General features: G+C 47.1%; 1 protein-coding gene across 1 annotated transcript; it reads left to right on the top strand.

The window, feature by feature from the left end:
• Positions 1–2,901: 2,901 nt before the first annotated feature.
• RRM2 (ribonucleotide reductase regulatory subunit M2) lies at positions 2,902–14,343 on the top strand. Its single transcript, XM_055254348.2, has 10 exons — positions 2,902–5,825; positions 5,907–5,981; positions 6,314–6,457; positions 6,663–6,779; positions 7,635–7,768; positions 9,805–9,899; positions 10,017–10,150; positions 11,776–11,880; positions 11,968–12,081; positions 12,161–14,343. The coding sequence occupies exons 1-10, from the start codon at positions 5,592–5,594 to the stop codon at positions 12,311–12,313; spliced, it is 1,305 nt and encodes a 434-aa protein (XP_055110323.1). The 5' UTR covers positions 2,902–5,591; the 3' UTR covers positions 12,314–14,343.
• Positions 14,344–18,277: the final 3,934 nt, after the last annotated feature.

Below are 18,277 nucleotides of genomic sequence, written 5' to 3'. Positions count from 1 at the left end.
TACACGACTGCATGTAGAAACCAGTGAAATCCAAACAAGGTTAGTAATTTAATTACTGTCAACTTCCTGATTGTGACAATGTACTATGGTTATGTAAGATATTCAGTAACCTTGATGAGTAACTCTACCATTTTTGCAACTTCTGTGTGTCTTAAACTACCTCAAAATAAAGCTTAATACTTTTTTAAAAAGAAAAAAAAGACATAAATGGAATATTAGGAAACTAAAACTGCAACATATATAATAGAAATACTGTCCCAATCATATAAAGCCCCTATAAATCAATAAGAAAGTGATAAATGACCCAGTCAATAAATGGACAAAGCCCAGGCACAGTGGCTCAGGCCTGTAATCTCAGTGCTTTGGGAGGCTGAGGCTAGAGGATCACTTGAGGCCAAGAGTTCAAGACCAGCCTGGGACCCATAGTAAGACCCTGTCTCAATAATAAAAAAAAATTAGCTGGGTGTGGTGGTGTGCACTTGTAGTCCTAGCTACTTGGGAGGCTGAGGTGGGAGGACTGCTTAAATCCAGGAGTTCAAGGTTGTAGTGAGCCATTATTGTACCACTGCACTCCAGACCAGGTGACAGAGCAAGACCCTGTTTCTTTTTCTTTTCTTTTTTTATTTATTTATTTTTTTCAGATGGAGTTTTGCTCTTGTAGTCCAGGCTGGAGTGCAATGGGGCGATCTCAGCTCAACTCAACTTCTGCCTCCCGGGTTCAAGCAATTCTCCTGCCTCAGCCTCCCGAGTGGTTAGGATTTCAGGCATGCGCCACCATGCCCGGCTAATTTTGTAATTTTTTTAGTAGAGACAGGGTTTCTCCATGTTGGTCAGGCTGTTCTGGAACTCCTGACCTCAGGTGATCTGCCCGCCTCGGCCTCCCAAAGTGTTGGGATTACAGGCGTGAGCCACCATGCCCAGCCAAGATCCTCTTTTTTTTTTTTGAGACGGAGTCTCGCTCTGTCGCCCAGACTGGAGTGCAGTGGTGCCAATCTTGGCCCACTGCAACCTCTGCCTCCCGGGTTCAAGCGATTTTCCTGCCTCAGCCTCCCAAGTAGCTGGGAGTACAGGCGTGTGCCACCACACCCGGCTAATTTTTTGTATTTTAGTAGAGACGGGGTTTCACGGTGTTAGCCAGGATGGTCTTGATCTCCTGACCTCGTGATCTGCCCGCCTCGGCCTCTCAAAGTGTTGGGATTACAGGCGTGAGCCACCACGCCCGGCCGACCCTGTTTCTTTAAAAAAAAAAAAAGATGTGACAGACTAGGAATTTTTATTATTTATTTATTTATTTTTATTTTTTGAGACGGAGTCTCGCTCTGTTGCCCAGGCCAGAGTGCAGTGGTGCAATCTTGGCTCACTGCAAGCTCCGCCTCCCAGGTTCACGCCATTCTCCTGCCTCAGCCTCCCGAGTAGCTGGGACCACAGGCGCCTGCCACCACGCCCGGCTGATTTTTTTGTATTTTTAGTAGAGACAGGGTTTCACCGTGTTAGCCAGGATGGTCTTGATCTCCTGACCTCATGATCCGCCCACCTCGGCCTCCCAAAGTGCTGGGATTATAGGCGTGAGCCACCGCACCCGGCCAGACTAGGAATTTTTAAATAAGCATAACAAACATACTGAAATCTGTGGATTCTAAATTCTAAGAGTCAAAAGCACATAGTTGTGGTTTTTATTTTTATTTATTTTGAGATAGCATCTTGCTCTGTTGCCCAGCTTGGAATGCAGTGGCGTGATCACGGCTCACTGCTGCTTAAACCTCCTGGGCTCAAGCAATACTCCTGCCTCAGCCTCCTGAACAGCTGGGACCACAGATGCATGCCACCACAATCAGCCAATTTTTTATTTTTCATAGAGATAAAGTCTATGTTGCCTAGGCTGGTGTTGAACTTCTGGGCTCAAGCCATCCTCCCACCTCAGCTTCCCAAAGTGCTAGGATTACAGGTGTGAGCCACCATGCCGGCCAGTTGTCGTTTTAAAGTGCTAATATTTGCAACATGATGGAGATTATATTTCCTGTAACTATTTAATTTATGACTAAAAGTTTAAATGTCAGTTTAATTCTTATTTATTTTAGTTTTAGAGACAGGAGTCTTGCTATGTTGCCCAGGTTGGTTTCATATACCTGGTCTCAAGCAATTCTCCTTCCTCAGCCTCTAGAGTAGCTGGGACTATAAGGGTGTGCCACTGTGCCTGGCTAAATGTCATTTTAAATGTGTGTAAAGTGGCACACAACTTTTCAACATCATTTTAGAGGTTATCTGAGCACAAAGAAAATCATTAATCCCAAAGGCTCTGCACTGTGCTGGCTGCCTCATCGTCACCATCTCCTGAAAATGGCCTCTCAGTGGCTGAAGCTCTCCAGTGCAAATGTTCTAGACACATGATGTGGTGACACTCTCATCAACATCAAACAGCTCCATCTGGTTGTCCACCCTGCTTCCTGCTTAACCATTTCCTGCCGACTTCTGAGTAAGGGTCACATAAACTAATTACAAAGTTGAACTGGGCTGCTCCTGAAACTTGCGGTTGTGGCGCTGCTGTGCTGTGCTATATTAAGAATGTTGGGCTGGGCGCAAGGGCTCATGCCTGTCATCCCAGCACTTTTGGAGGCCGAGGTAGAAGGATAGCTTGAGCCCAGGAGTTTGAGACCAGCCAGGGCAATATCGTGAGAGCTCATCTATATATAGAGGTGGGGCGGTGGCTCATGCCTGTAATCCGAGCATTGGGAGGCCAAGGCGGGTGGATGGCTTGAGCCCAGGGGTTCAAGACCAGCCCGGGTAACATACCGAGAACCCATCTCTACAAAAAATTAAAAAATTAGCCTGGCGTAGTGGTGCCTGCCTGGAGTGCCAGCTACTCGGGAGGCTGAGGTGGGAGGATCGCTTGAGCTGGGAAAGTTGAGGCTACAGTGAGCTATAATGGAGCCACCAGCCTGGGCAACAACAGAGCGAGACCGTCTCAAAACAAAAAACAAAAAACTCAAAAAAAACAGCCTCACATGATCCAGGCGCCCAGAGGCTGTGGGTGCTGCAGCCTTAATTATTATTATGACCACCTTCGGCAGGGCGTCTGGTACACAGTGAGTGCTGAGCCCCCCGGGCCGCGGTTTCTCCACCCTAATGGTGGACAGGTAGGAACAGCCTTTTGGAAGACGGGCTAACCTTGGCCAGGCACCTGCAAACATGCCCAGGCTGGGGCGTGTGAGCCGGAGAGCGCGCAGCGGAAACGGGGCGGGGCACCTGAGTCTGGGAATGCAGAGGAGCCTTCCGGGGGGCGGGGCGGGGCCTCCAGTGCAGACCAATGATGGACTAGATGCAGATGTCAAAACGCGCGCTCAAGTGGCTCCCGCCAGGAATCCTGGCGCTTACGGAGGCGGAGGGAGGATCGCTTGAGGCCAGGAGTTTGAGACCAGCCTGGGCAAACAAGCGAGACCCTCGTCTGTTTACTTAAATAAAACCAAAAAAACGAGCACCGAGGGAAAAAGGAGTGAATCCTAGCGCTAGCAGCAGCCTGCGGTAGGCGCCCTTCCGGGAGAGGCTACACCGCCCGACCCCCCAGAGGCGGAACCGCCCGCATTGCCGCGTGGCCCTGGGCGCCGCCACCTCCCCCGCAGCGGGGCAATTTTGCCGGACCTGGGGGGAGGAGGGCCACGCCGAGATGACTCAAGTTCAGCGCGGGAAGGGAGGATGGCTACTTCACCCGGCCTCTAACACGTACGCATCTTTCCGCGTCTTCTACAATGGCTATGTTAATTACGTGGCCAGGAACTAAACTATCAATGAAGCCACCTCTGGCTACTTCAGTTACAGTGAGTTTAACAGGAGCAAAAAAGCACGTGGCGCCCTAAGGCAACCAAAACGAGGGTTTTAGACGTTGATTATGGGAAATTGAAATCTGAGTATGAGATGACACCAATAAATTATAATTTTGTTAGATAATAGCTTTATCAGCCATAAAGTAATCAATAAAAATACCAATTTCCTGGAGATGGATGCTTTAGTGTGTTTGGGGTGAAAACGGCAATGAATGGCGAGTTGCTTTAAACAAATCATGCTACACCAAAGTTTTAGTTGTGGCTTTGTGTAAGGAATGTGATGGTCACTTATTCTTGCAACACGAGAATCCTTTGATTACAAGTCTGTAGTACTTTTAAGAAATGAGAGAAACAGACCTAGGTGGGGAGGGTACCTGTCCCACCCCACCCTCTTTAAAGTATCTTATCTAGAAAAGGCTTTGTGAAAAAAAAGTCCCGAGTCTCTCAATAACAGCCCTGAGTGCAGCTGTTGAAGCTTTCTCATGTTAATGACTTTTTTCTTGGATCTTAAAGTTGCTTTCTCTTCCTTTATTTTTGGCATTTTGCCCGTTGCAGGGCCTGGCAAATCAAAGCCACATAGAAAATTAAATGAAAGCTGTTGCTAAGTTCCAGTCTCTACTCCAGTGGAGTTTTCTAACTCTTCTTCAGCATATTTGATGCCCAATGAGTAGTACATTAATTCCTAGTTCTAAAATCATTCTGTGAACTTTCTCCCAGGAATTTTTGCTCAGTTTGCAATTAAAACAACTTTTTTTCTTCTCTTTTTAATGGCAGGGGCTGGGTCTTACTGTGTTGCCCAGGCTGGTCTCCAGCTCCTGGCCTCAAACAATCCTCCTGCCTCGGCCTCCCAAAGTGCTGGGATTACAGGCATGAGCCACCGCTCCCAGCCACAGTTTGCAATTCTTAAGGCAAGGGTGAGAATAGGGGACAGGGGTCTGACAGGAGACAGGATTTCTGTGGAAAACTGCACCAAGAGCCTTCTCTCCGTGTCCTGTAGTTTGAAGGTTTACAAAGGACTGCACATTTTACATGAGTCATCTCAACGAACGCTCTCCTCACCGCATTAACACCCCACGCGGTTAGGAGTCCCATTTTACTCACGGGGACACCGAATCTGTAAGAAGCCCGGTCGCTTGTCCCAGTCACAGCAAAACGAGCCGCGTGGCTCAGCGGCCCTAACTTTTAGGCTGTAGGGTCCTCGCCGACCACTCCGCCAAAATGTCAGGCCTCGGGGCCCTTGCACCCCCACCGCAGGGACACGGATCGAAAGGGTCGCAGCAACGCCTCCCCCACACCCAGGAGCGTTTTCCAGGCCTTTGCACCAACCTCGTTGGCTAAGCCCCCTGCCTGGCGGCGGCCCGGCCGGGAGGAGGTGCTTTCGGGAGGCGGGGCCGCGGCCCGGGGATCCTCTCGAGCCCGCGGGCTCCAATCGCTGCGCCTCACGCAATCCTAAACGGTTCCCGGGCGAACTGGGGCCCGCGCGCGCCAAGGCCCTCGAGACCCTCAGGGGCTGCGGCCCTGGTCCCATGGGACCTGTGGGGGCCCGGGCGGCGGCGCCCCCGACCCAGCCAGCGGACGGGGCGGGGTGGGGGAACTGGGAGGTCTCGGGGGACGTCCACGGGGGTGTCCCCGGGGGTCTCCGGAAGGCGCCGGCGGAGGCTCCCGCGCTGCGCTTGAAAATCGCGCGCGGCCCCGCGGCCAGCCTGGGTAGGGACAAGGCGCAGCCAATGGGAAGGGCCGGGGCATGGCACAGCCAATGGGAAGGGCCGGGGCATGGCACAGCCAATGGGAAGGGCCGGGAGCGCGCGGCGCGGGAGATTTAAAGGCTGCTGGAGTGAGGGGTCGCCCGTGCACCCCGTCCCAGCCGTCCTGTCCTGGTCTTTCGCTCTGCTTCGCTGCGCCGTCACTATGCTCTCCGTCCGCGTCCCGCTCGCGCCCATCACGGACCCGCAGCAGCTGCAGCTCTCGCCGCTGAAGGGGCTCAGCTTGGTCGACAAGGAGAACACGGTGAGCGCGCGGGGAGGGCACTGCGGGCCGGGGAGGGAGGCAGGGAAAGCGAAGCCGCCCCTCACACGCGTCTCCCCGCAGCCGCCGGCCCTGAGCGGGTCCCGCGTCCTGGCCAGCAAGACCGCGAGGAGGATCTTCCAGGAGCCCGCGGAGCCGGTGAGTGGCGGGCGTGGGGCAGAGGGGCCAGGGGCGGCCTTGGGCGTCTTGGCGCCAAAGCCGCATTGTTTCCTCAGCTGTTCACACTCCCGCGCCGGCTCCTTTCCCGCCTAGGCAGCCCCTCCCCAGGGCGGCCTCCCGCGCCCCTCCTCGGCCCATTTCCCGGTTCGGGCGTGCGCTCCTCTGCTGCGACCCACGGAGTGCGACGGGACAGCCACGTTTTCACATCGGGCCCCATGAAATTGCCGCCAACGGAAAGGACTTGGTCCAGAAAAACGTTAGTTTCATATGGTTCGGCCCGTACTTAAATGTTTTATTTTCTCCCCCAACAGAAAACTAAAGCAGCTGCCCCCGGCGTGGAGGATGAGCCGCTGCTGAGAGAAAACCCCCGCCGCTTTGTCATCTTCCCCATCGAGTACCATGATATCTGGCAGATGTATAAGAAGGCGGAGGCTTCCTTCTGGACCGCCGAGGAGGTAATCGGAGGACCCCAGAAGACCCCTGCAGGGGTGACCGTGACGCCTCAGACATAAATGCACTTGGAGGTTCCTGTTGGCAAGGGGGGCTAACTGTGGGGCATAGTAAGTGGTGCCAGCACACTTAAAGTTTGAGTGCTCAGTGTGAGTCCTGCAGGCTTTACTGTCTTCCTTTTATGCTAAAATTGTGACTTCCGAACCTCAGGTGGACCTGTCCAAGGACATTCAGCATTGGGAATCCCTGAAGCCCGAGGAGAGATATTTTATATCCCATGTTCTGGCTTTCTTTGCAGCAAGCGATGGCATAGTAAATGAAAACTTGGTGAGTTTCCAAAACATCTTTCATTCATTTGGCGTTGACGATCTGAGGTCGAACTAGTTCGCTCTCCTCATCTTCTACGTTTTTCCGTGCTGAATGCATCTGTGTGTGTAAGCTGGGTTTTATATTACATGGCATTTCCTGTTTTGTAACACTTTGCAGTTCTTTCTTATGGTATTTTCCTGACCCTAGAGAAGCTGAGACAATATTAAGTGGTAGCAATGTGATGTCTCCTTGTGGCCACCACATCTGTTCCCTCTTTTTTTTTTTGAGACAGAGTCTCACTCTGGCCCAGGCTGGAGTGCAGTGGCACGATCTTGGCTCATTGCAACCTCCGCCTCCTGGGTTCAAGCAATTCCCCAGCCTCAGCCTCATGAGTAGCTGGGATTACAGACGTGTGCCACCATGCCTAGCTAATTTCTGTATTTTTAGTAGAGACAGGGTTTTACCATGTTGGCCAGGCTGGTCTCGAACTGCTGACCTCAGGTGATCCGCCCACCTCAGCCTCTCAAAGTGTTGGGATTACAGGCGTGAGCCACCACGCCCGGCTCTGCTCCCTCCTTTTTGTGGCTTTGTTGGTTTAATAATAATTTGGTTGTATCTCTTATTGCGAATGGATCTTTCTTGACATAAATTAATTAGGAAATCATCAAGCGCTCATAGAAATCCTATTTTATATGTATCTATTTCCTGACCTGTAAGTTGAGCATATGACATAAAATGTCAAAGAATTGTGACAAATTGGATGAAATAAATATAGAAATAAACCTTATAATGGTACAAAGTGCGATGCTGCCAGTATCCGTTGACAGTTGCTGCTGTTTTTTCTAAAGCTTAACTTTGATGTTTTGCCACTAGGTGGAGCGATTTAGCCAAGAAGTTCAGATTACAGAAGCCCGCTGTTTCTATGGCTTCCAAATTGCCATGGAAAACATACATTCTGAAATGTATAGTCTTCTTATTGACACTTACATAAAAGATCCCAAAGAAAGGTGAGTATTCAAGTGGTATGCCAAGATTTTTAGGATTCACTAATTGTTGATTTATTACAAAATTTTAGTTCATCTAGGGATAAAAATGACTCCAGAATGACTAAGCAGAGAGTCATAGGCATTCCCAGCACCCGTGGTCATGTCTGCTCTTAGCAAGGGGCCTAAATTCACTTTATCATTCACTTAGAGTTGTGAAGGTACTCCACTTTTAGAGTTGGATGTCTACCAATCTAAAGCCTTCTCTTGAAAAAATTCCTAGATGTTGGGTAAGACAAACTGAAACCTATGTCTGACCATCTTTGCTCATATGGTAAATTCGTTGAGAAGCCAGAATGCGGCTGCAGTGGGATGAAGGACGGGGAGGACTTGCCTCCTAAGGAGTCTGCAGTATGGTACAGGCAAATAAGACTTAGTAGGAGTTACATAAGGCAGAGGCAGCAGTGAACCCTGAGATTGATTTAGGCATGCAGCAGTTTGGCTGAATAAAGGTAGCTTAAGGTCTGTTTTTGTTTTGGAGATTGGAGGTGGGGGGATTAGAAATGGGCTGTTGGAGTAGTCTAGATACAAAGGTCAGCTTTAGGGTGGGTGTGGTGGTTCACGCCTGTAATCCCAGCACTTTGGGAGGCTGAGGCAGGCGGATCACGAGGTCAGGAGATCGAGACCATCCTGGCTAACACGGTGAAATCCCATCTCTACTAAAAATACAAAAAATTAGCCGGGCGTGGTGGTGGGCGCCTGTAGTCCCAGCTGCTCGGGAGGCTGAGGCAGGAGAATGGCGTGAACCCGGGAGGCGGAGCTTGCAGTGAGCCAAGATCATGCCACTGCACTCCAGCCTGGGTGACAGAGCGAGACTCATCTCAAAAAACAAAACAAAAGAAAAACAGGTCAGCTTTAGGGACTGCAACCTTGTATGGAGTGGAAGTGGTGAAGCTGCAACCTAAAATAGCTATTGTAGACTTTGAAGTACATGAAGAGCAAAAGTGGTAACTTGAAAGGACTGAGGAAACTCATTGGGGGTAAAGAGATTTAAACATGTTTATAGGTGGAAATTGAGAAAAGAAGGCAAAGATTAGGGGTATGATCAGGGGCAAATGCCCAGAAGGGGAACAGGAAGGTCTGCTGGGGAAGCCTCAAAAACAAGGGGAGAGGCAGACCCAGGTCTCAAAGAGGACAGTGAGATGGAAGGAATGAAAGGCAGCTGGGCGTGGTAGTGTGAGTGGTAGTGTGAGCTAGTAGTCCCAGCTACTTGGCAGGCTGAGGCAGAAGGATGGCCCAGGAGTTTGGTTTTCCATGAGCTGTGATCATTAGGCTGCACTCTAGCCTGGGCAACAGTGAGACCCTCATCTCAAAAAAATGAAAGCTGCCCAATGTCTGGTGACCTTGGCTTCAGAACACAAGGTCATCTGGGTAGGAACAGGCTGGGAAATCAGTAGCCTCTCAAGGTGGGCACCAGAATAAAGGGAGGCAGAGGAGGGTGGTAAGGGAGACCCAGTTAACTATAGTACCCATGGATTTGCCTTCCTGACCTGGGATCGACAGTGTAGCACAGACTTCTAGTAGGAAGCAATCTTAGTTTATTGGTTTAATTATTTTATGATATAGATGTGGCAACTGGGGCCAAATAATGCACCCAATGATAGTCTAATAATAGCACAGCAGTTAGGATTTTATGGTTCTTCAAATTTAAGTTCTGATTCTTCAAATTGAACAATGATTTGGACTTGAAATAATTTTAAAGGCAACAAATGTCCCTGCTGTACTGGACTATGTTTTACAGTTTGTAGACCTTGAAGCTCAATATGAACTATAGAATACCCAAACTTGTATTAATGTAAATCAAATGTTGAGATTTTTAAAAGAACACTGGAGGGAAGAAACTGACCAGTAAAAATAAAACATTTCGGTGTGAGTTCTTTAGGAAGAGGACTGGCAAATACTTGAATTTGGCCTTTGTCCCAGAGCTCTTACCTAGCAGTTGGTAATCAGGGGTCTTTTACTGTAATGCTTCAATTGCTGATGCTGTATGTGCCTACTAGGGAATTTCTCTTCAATGCCATTGAAACGATGCCTTGTGTCAAGAAGAAGGCAGACTGGGCCTTGCGCTGGATTGGGGACAAAGAGGCTACCTATGGTAAGGAGACCCTTGCCCCTACTTAAACCTGAGCTTCATTTTCCAAGTAATGTTACTGGATTTTTGGCCCTTGAATACCAACTCACTAGAATCATTTTGGTGTCAACTCTTAAATAGGTGAACGTGTTGTAGCCTTTGCTGCAGTGGAAGGCATCTTCTTTTCTGGTTCTTTTGCATCGATATTCTGGCTCAAGAAACGAGGACTGATGCCTGGCCTCACATTTTCCAATGAACTTATTAGCAGAGATGAGGTGAGTCTAAATCAAATAATAGGGTGACCTAAACCCCAAACACCTCGGGCATGCTCTTGTGTTCACTGACGGGGACCTGAGATACTAGGTGGCATATATCCACATTTAGTGTGAGTTCAACCATACACATACTTGACAAAAGAAGGAAATACTTTCATTTACTGAAACTGTTTTACTTGCATTCTCAATATATTATAATACATTAGTACATATGTATTGCCCTATAGGCTTTGAATGCATAAAACTACAAGTTCTTTGTTTTTTGAGGGGACAGAATCTTGCTCTGTTACTCCAGGCTGGAGTGCAATAGCGTGATCTTGGCTCACTGCAACCTCTGCCTCCCAGGTTCAAGTGATTCTCCTGCCTCAGCCTCCCAAGTAGCTGGGATCGTAGGCACCCGCCACCGTGCCCGGCTAATTTTCATATTTTTGTAGAAACGGGGTTTCACCGTGTTTGCCAGGTTGGGGTTGAACTCCTGACCTCAGGTGATCCGCCCGCCTTGGCCTCCCAGAATGCTGGGATTATAGGCATGAGCCACCATGCCCAGCCAAAACTACAAGTTATTGATGGGATTGGGATTTTAAGGCATGTTTTATTATTTTTGCCTGGTATTAATATGTGATCCCCTTTTCCGTAAAAATGTTCGTAGTAGAGCCAGACGCAGTGGCTCACGCCTGTAATCCCAGGACTTTGGTAGGATGAGGCGGGTGGATCACGAGCTCAGGAGATTGAGACCATCCTGGCTAACACAGGGAAACCTGTCTCTACTAAAAATACAAAAAATTAGCCGGGCGTGGTGGCACGTGCCTATTGTCCCAGCTACTTGAGAGGCTGAGGTAGGAGAATCGCCTGAACCTGGGAGGTGGAGGTTGCAGTGAGCCAAGATCTCACCACTGCACTCCAGCCTGGGTGACAGAACGAGACTCCGTCCCCCCCGAAAAAAAAATGTTCATAGTAGCCATTATGTTTCTCCTGTTTGATCTAGAAATTGCCCCTCTACTTCAACATTAATAAGCATCTCAATGAAATGAGTATACATTTTGGTCTAGTGTATGTCTTTGATTAAGTCACATTTGAAAAGCCAGGAGCATGAACTCCATCTTACTTGGAGCCTAGTGGGCAAATCAAACATGGTTACCTTGTAGGGAGACCTTCCTTACTGGATTGGGAGATAAGCTGTGAAGCTTAGTGTTTAATGCACTAACTTGCAAACTTGATTTACTTGAAATTGCATACAAATTTCCTGAGCATCTAAAAACTAGCCTTATTACTGAGTTTTGCCTTTCCTGCTGGGAGTAGTGGCAAAATTAGCACTCATGGCTGTAGAAAGAACACTTTGAGGGAAGCTCTGACTCCTCTGCCACCACACAGCAGAGCAAGAAATAGACCTTGCCTGTCTTCATCTAGGTGGCAGCTTTGAGGGCCTTGAATGGGACTGAGCTTGCCTCAGTGACATCAGCAAAGAAGTCAGTAGTTGAAGTCATCTTCCCTTTGAGAGTTCAAGTGCTCTCAGTATGGCTGAGCATGTTGGATAAGGAGAATGCAGAAAAGGATAAAGTAATTCCATATTCCATGCTAATGACAGAAGTCTTCTGGCTTTAGTGATCTTGAACTTTTTTTTCTAGGGTTTACACTGTGATTTTGCTTGCCTGATGTTCAAACACCTGGTACACAAACCGTCGGAGGAGAGAGTAAGAGAAATAATTATCAATGCTGTTCGGATAGAACAGGTAAGTGGGTGATGAAATGGGTCACTCAAGCTTGCTAGAAAATGCCTGTGCTTTAGTTGTATTCAGAAGCCGTATTTTGGTTCCTAGGAGTTCCTCACTGAGGCCTTGCCTGTGAAGCTCATTGGGATGAATTGCATTCTAATGAAGCAATACATTGAGTTTGTGGCAGACAGACTTATGCTGGAACTGGGTTTTGGCAAGGTAAAGTATTGTTTACATAGCCTTCTGCTTGTTTTGAAACTGGTGCTCTGTATTTATATCTTGATGTGAACCTTTTCAGGTTTTCAGAGTAGAGAACCCATTTGACTTTATGGAGAATATTTCACTGGAAGGAAAGACTAACTTCTTTGAGAAGAGAGTAGGCGAGTATCAGAGGATGGGAGTGATGTCAAGTCCAACAGAGAATTCTTTTACCTTGGATGCTGACTTCTAAATGAACTGAAGATATGCCCTTATTTGGCTGATTTTTTTTTCCATCTCATAAGAAAAATCAGCTGAAGTGTTACCAACTAGCCACACCATGAATTGTCCATAATGTTCATTAACCAGCATCTTTAAAACTGTGTAGCTACCTCACAACCAGTCCTGTCTATTTATAGTGCTGGTAGTATCACCTTTTGCCAGAAGGCCTGGCTGGCTGTGACTTACCATAGCAGTGACAATGGCAGTCTTGGCTTTAAAGTGAGGGGTGACCCTTTAGTGAGCTTGGCACAGCAGGAGTAAACAGTCCTTTAACCAGCACAGGCAGTTGAAAGATGCAGCCTCACTGCTTCAATGCAGATTTTAATGTTTACTTAAATATAAAACTGGCACTTTACAAACAAATAAACATTGTTTGTACTCACAAGGCGATAATAGCTTGATTTATTTGGTTTCTACACCAAATACAAAGCATTCTCCTGACCACTAATGGGAGCCAATTCATAATTCACTAAGTGACTAAAGTAAGTTAAACTTGTGTAGACTAAGCATGCGATTTGTAAGTTTTATTTTAATGAATTAAAATATTCGTTAACCAACTTTAAAGTCAGTCCTGTGTGTAGCTAGATATTAGTCAGTTGGTGCCAGATAGGAGACAGGTTGTGTTTTTATCCTGTGACTTGGGTAGTGTCCTGGGATTCTCTGCCCCCTCTGAGTAGTGTTGTGGGATAAATGAATCTCTCAGCGCAAGGAGCTTCTTAAGTTAAATCACTAGAAATTTAGGGGTGATCTGGGCCTTCGTATGTGTGAGAAGCCGTTTCATTTTATTTCTCACTGTATTTTCCTCAACTTCTAGTTGAAAAGAAAAAATTCTTGAAGAGTTTTCATATGTGGGAGCTAAGGTAGTATTGTAAAATTTCAAGTCATCCTTAAGCAAAATGACCCACCTAGGATCTTGCCCCTGTTAAGTGGTGAAATCAACTAGAGGTGGTTCTTACAAGTTGTTTATTCTAGTTTTGTTTGTGTGTAAGTAGGTTGTGTGAGTTAATTCATTTATATTTACTATGTCTTTTAAATCAGAAATTTTTTATTATCTATGTTCTTTTAGATTTTACCTGTAGTTCATACTTTAATCACCCAATGTCTTATTCTAGCATTGTCTAAATCTGAGCATTATCTAGGGGAATCTTAAACTTCAGTAGGAAACCATGAGCTATTAATACAGTTTCCATTCAAATATTAATTTCAGAAGGAAACATAATTTTTTTTTTTTTTTTTTGAGACGGAGTCTCGCTCTGTTGCCCAGGCTGGAGTGCAGTGGTGCGATTTCGGCTCACTGCAACCTCCACCTCCTGAGTTCAAGCAATTCTGTCTCAGCCTCCCTAGTAGCTGGAACTGCAGGTATGTGCCACCACACCTGGCTAATTTTTGTATTTTTAGTAGAGATGGAGTTTCACCATATTGGTCAGGCTGGTCTTGAACTCCTGACCTCAGGTGATCCACCCACCTCGGCCTCCCAAAGTGCTGGATTACAGGCGTGATAAACAAATATTCTTAATAGGGCTATTTTGAATTAATCTGCCTTTATGTTTGGGAGAAGAAAGCTGAGACTGCATGAAAGACGATGAGAGATAAATGTTGATCCTTTTGGCCCCATTTGTTAATTGTATTCACCATTTGAACATTGTCCTGTTCTATTGTTAGTTTTCTTCATCATTTATTGTATAGACAATTTTTAAATCTCTGTAATATGATACATTTTCCTATCTTTTAAGTTATTGTTACCTTAAAGTTAATCCAGATTATATGGTCCTTATACTTGTACAACATTAAAATGAAAGGCTTTGTCTTGCATCGTGAGGTACAGGCGGAAGCTGGAATCAGGTTTTAGGATTCTGTCTCTCATTAGCTGAATAACGTGAGGATTAACTTCTGCCAACTCAGACCATTTCCTAATCAGTTGAAAGGGAAACAAGTATTTCAGTCTCAAAATTGAATAATGCACAAGTGTTAAGTGATTAAAATAAAACTGTTCTTATGTCAGTTTCTTGATTGGTAAAATTTGCATTTTAATTCAGGAAGAAAAATATTTTTTGGCCAGGCATGGCTATAATCCCAGCACTTTGGGAGACCAAGGTAGGCAGATCACCTGAGGTCAGGAGTTGGAGATCAGCCTGGCCAACATGGTGAAACCCTGTCTCTACTAAAAATACAAAAATTAGCCAGGCATGGTGGTGCACGCCTGTAATCCCAGCTACTCGGGAGGCTGAGGCAGGAGAATCACTTGAACCTGGAAGGCAGAGGTTGCAGTGAGCTGAGATTGCACCACTACACTCCAGCCTGGGCAACAGAGTGAGACTCTAAAAAAAAAAAAAAGTATTTTTTGTAAAGGCTAACAAATTCATTTGCTTTCCACTGGTTCTGGGCAAGAGATTTGCCTTGTGCCTATTCTGGCACAAGGTGTATAGGAGACAGGTACACCCGAAAGGTGGTGCCCAAAAATATTAACTGCCGTACTGCAGTGAAGTATGTGAAGCCGGGGCTGAGTTAACTTCTCAACTGTAGGGGAGCCACTCCTGGGGCTCTTTTCCCGTTTGCAAAACAGGTGGGGCTAGAGGTCTCCCCAGCTGGAGTTTTGCTTTGCTATCCCTCATCTGACCTGTGTGAACTCCAGCACAGGTTTGGATTGGTCCCTGTGTCTGTAAAGGCCCTTTCCTGACTCGGAATCCCACCCACTTTGATAAAGCCTTTTAGAATTCATGACACCCATCCCCAGACGAACCAATCGTTCCTTGTACCTCATGCCACTGCCATTCAGTTCATTAAACAAACAGCAGCTCTCTTGTCAGGTGCCATTTTCTACCTGTATTTTAATTCAGGAGGATGGGGTGCTGAGCCAGAGGGGAGGCCCCTCCCTCCAGAGCTTGGGTTTACTCCTAGAGAGGAAAACTGATAGATGAGTAGATCTGAAGTGTTGGGCAGTGGTGGGGGCAGCAGAGAATTCAAAGGTGGGTGGGAGTGATTGGGAGAGGCCTGATGGGGGAGACGATGTTTCCTTGGTGGAGGGGACTGGGACTAGTGTTTGAGGTTGTGCTGCTTCCGACTCCTGTGTTCTCATGAAGATTCCTTCCCTTGCTGCTCTGTAAGAGAAAGTTGTCTGAGGGCACAGATTTTTATCTGTCTCTATATTTCTAAGCATAAGGCCTGCAAGGATCAGGTATTTAAGTGACTGGTACATGGGGAAATAAACTAATTGGAACTGAAGTATTTTGGGGCGGATGGTATCTTGGGTAAAAGTGTGATCTGTGCCCCAGAGGAATCTAGTAGAGAGCTTTCCCTTTACACCTAAAAGCGTTCAGTGAAGGTCATTTGATTTGTAATGTCAGGTTGGCGCCAGGCCTATTGCAGAAGTTCAGGGCAGCCAGGCTTCAAGAAGATGACCAACTACTAGGACAGCCTCCCTGTGGGTGGCCTGCAGTCTTTTCTGCTCCCCCCGGCCCCATGCCAGCTGCCATGCTCTATAGAACGTGTCTCCCATGCTGCCCGAGGAGGGCCTGCAAAGTTGAGTGGTCAGGCTGCTGAGACAATTGCCCTGGGTACTCATTAGATACATCCTCCCCAGCCTCACCCCTAGACCTACTGAATCAGTCTGGGGGTAAACCAGGGACCCTGTAATCTTAATGGGAGATCTCAGACATTTGAGATCGGGTGGGATAGACTCCTGACATAAAGTTCAAACCAGTGGACTTCAGTCCTGGGTGTGAATTATAATCACCTGGGGGCTTTTAAAAGCTACTAAAGTCTGGATCTCACTTGGGGAAAAGGCAGCCCTGCTGAGCTTCAGCATGTTCCAGATGTGTTTTCTGGTGTGTTCTAGACATGCAGCGTAAGAGTTACACTTCATTGTATGTGCACATTCGGGGCCCTGCCCAGCTGCAGTGGCCAGGCCTGGCTGCTAAAAGCAGACCTACAAAAACCTCCCTTCACCTGGTACTGCCGTGGCCTCTGACCTGAGGACTTTGTCATGCAAAGGAGGAACCAGATGGGTGTTCTTAACTGTCACCTGGCCAGGGAGCTAACTGGCTATATTTTGAGGATCAGTGGCCCTGCCAATGTTGGTCTGGAGATACTGATAATGGTTTAACTCTTCTTAGCAAGACACAGGCCCAGCCTCTCATCCGTGAGTGGCTGCAGTTGGACTGTGTGGCCTGACATCTTTCAGCAGTCCCTGAGTGCAGAGGGGCTACCCTCCTGGTGTCTGTCTGGACACAGAAGGGAACACATCAGTGGTGTCTCCCTGCCATTCCCTGGAGGGAATATGTCACATCAGGATTTTTTTTTTTTTTTTTTTAATGATGAGAATAGCTGAAGCCATTGCTGCTTAAGGTTCAGTAGTCATGTTCACCTTAGCCTTGGCTCTAGAGACTGGAGTGGCTCCAGCAAGGAGGTGGACTAAGGAACCGAACTCCTGTTTCAAACACTTGCCCGTGATAAATAGCACAGCAAAAAGTTAAATAGGTGGGCCGGGCATGGTGGCTCACGCTTGTAATCCCAGCACTTTGGGAGGCTGAGGTGGGCGGATCACCTGAGGTCAGGAGTTTGAGACCAGCCTGGCCAACATGGTGAGACCCCATCTCTACTAAAAATACAAAAATTAGCTGGGTGTGGTGGCATGTGCCATCTACTCCGGAGGCTGAGGCAGGAGAATCACTTGAACCTGGGAGGCTGAGGTTGGAGTGAGTTGAGATTGCACTCCAGCCTGGGTGACAAGAGTGAAACTCCATCTTTAAAAAAAAAAAAAAAAAAAGTTAAATAGGTGATCACCTCTTGGGAAAGGAGAATTATCTCTTTTGGGAACAAAGAAAGGACCATGGAGGCCCCGGAGCTTGTAGCAGCTCTCCGAGTGGTTGTTAGTCCCTTAGAGAAATTAAACGGGCAGGCGCTGACATGCAGTTGGATTTGGAGGGAGAGGTTAATCTAAACCAGAGGAGGAGCTGGGACCAAAACCCTGGCATAAAGCTAGGGGCCCCAGTGATACAGGAACTAGACAAAAACCCCATTGGCACAGTGAGGAAGATAAGAGTTTTAATCCTTCTGGATTCTTAAAAATAAAAACCTTCACATAAATTTGTGGTCTAGGAACTACTCGAAGATAAATGAATCCCCAGTATTGATCCCTAGCCTGGTCGCACAGGATTCCCACACGTGGGGTTCACAGTCCTAAATTAGAAACTCAGATAACACAACAGATAAAAGGGGGAAAAAGCATGGTATGGTGAAGAAATAGATTTTTGGAATCAGAATGGGATACAGCATAACTACCAGAGTTCAGGCTCTTAGAGCTATTTCAACACAGTAAGATTAGACATAGCTGAAGAGTGGACTTGTGAGTTGGAAGGGATGTATCTAAGGGAATTATTCTAAAGAAGGTGAAAGAAAGCATGGAGAGAGTGGACAGGCAGTGTTTGAGGAGGTAATGACTGGTGACTTTCCAGAATGGACTCATCCTTGAGATCAGGAAGTCTACAAGGAATCACACATGAGAAGCAAAGACACATTCATTCCTAGGCTCATTTGAGTGAAGCTGCAGAATATGAACAGAAAAAACAATCATTAAACGAATGTTTCAACAGAAGCCAAAAGACTATGAAATCATATCTTCAATGCTGAGGGAATCATTGGACGAAATTATTCAGAAAGAAGATACATTTTCATGCCAAGATTTTACCATTCACATCCCCAAGCGAAAATAATTCCTAACGAATTGAGCCAAAAGAGGATGGTGATGAGCAGAGAAATTGGTTGGTCCACAATGAATCAATAGAATCAAAAGGAAGCTGGGCATCATGGTACATGCCTGTGATCCCAGCTACTCACGAGGCTGAGGCGGGAGGATCACTTGAGTCCAGCCTGAGCAACAGTGAGACCGAACTCAAACAACAAATGGAACTACAATAATGGATATTGCAGAGGGATA

Source organism: Symphalangus syndactylus, chromosome 18, assembly GCF_028878055.3.
Source record: "Symphalangus syndactylus isolate Jambi chromosome 18, NHGRI_mSymSyn1-v2.1_pri, whole genome shotgun sequence".
Classification (NCBI taxonomy): domain Eukaryota; kingdom Metazoa; phylum Chordata; class Mammalia; order Primates; family Hylobatidae; genus Symphalangus; species Symphalangus syndactylus.
This window is presented reverse-complemented; position numbering and strand designations above follow the sequence as displayed.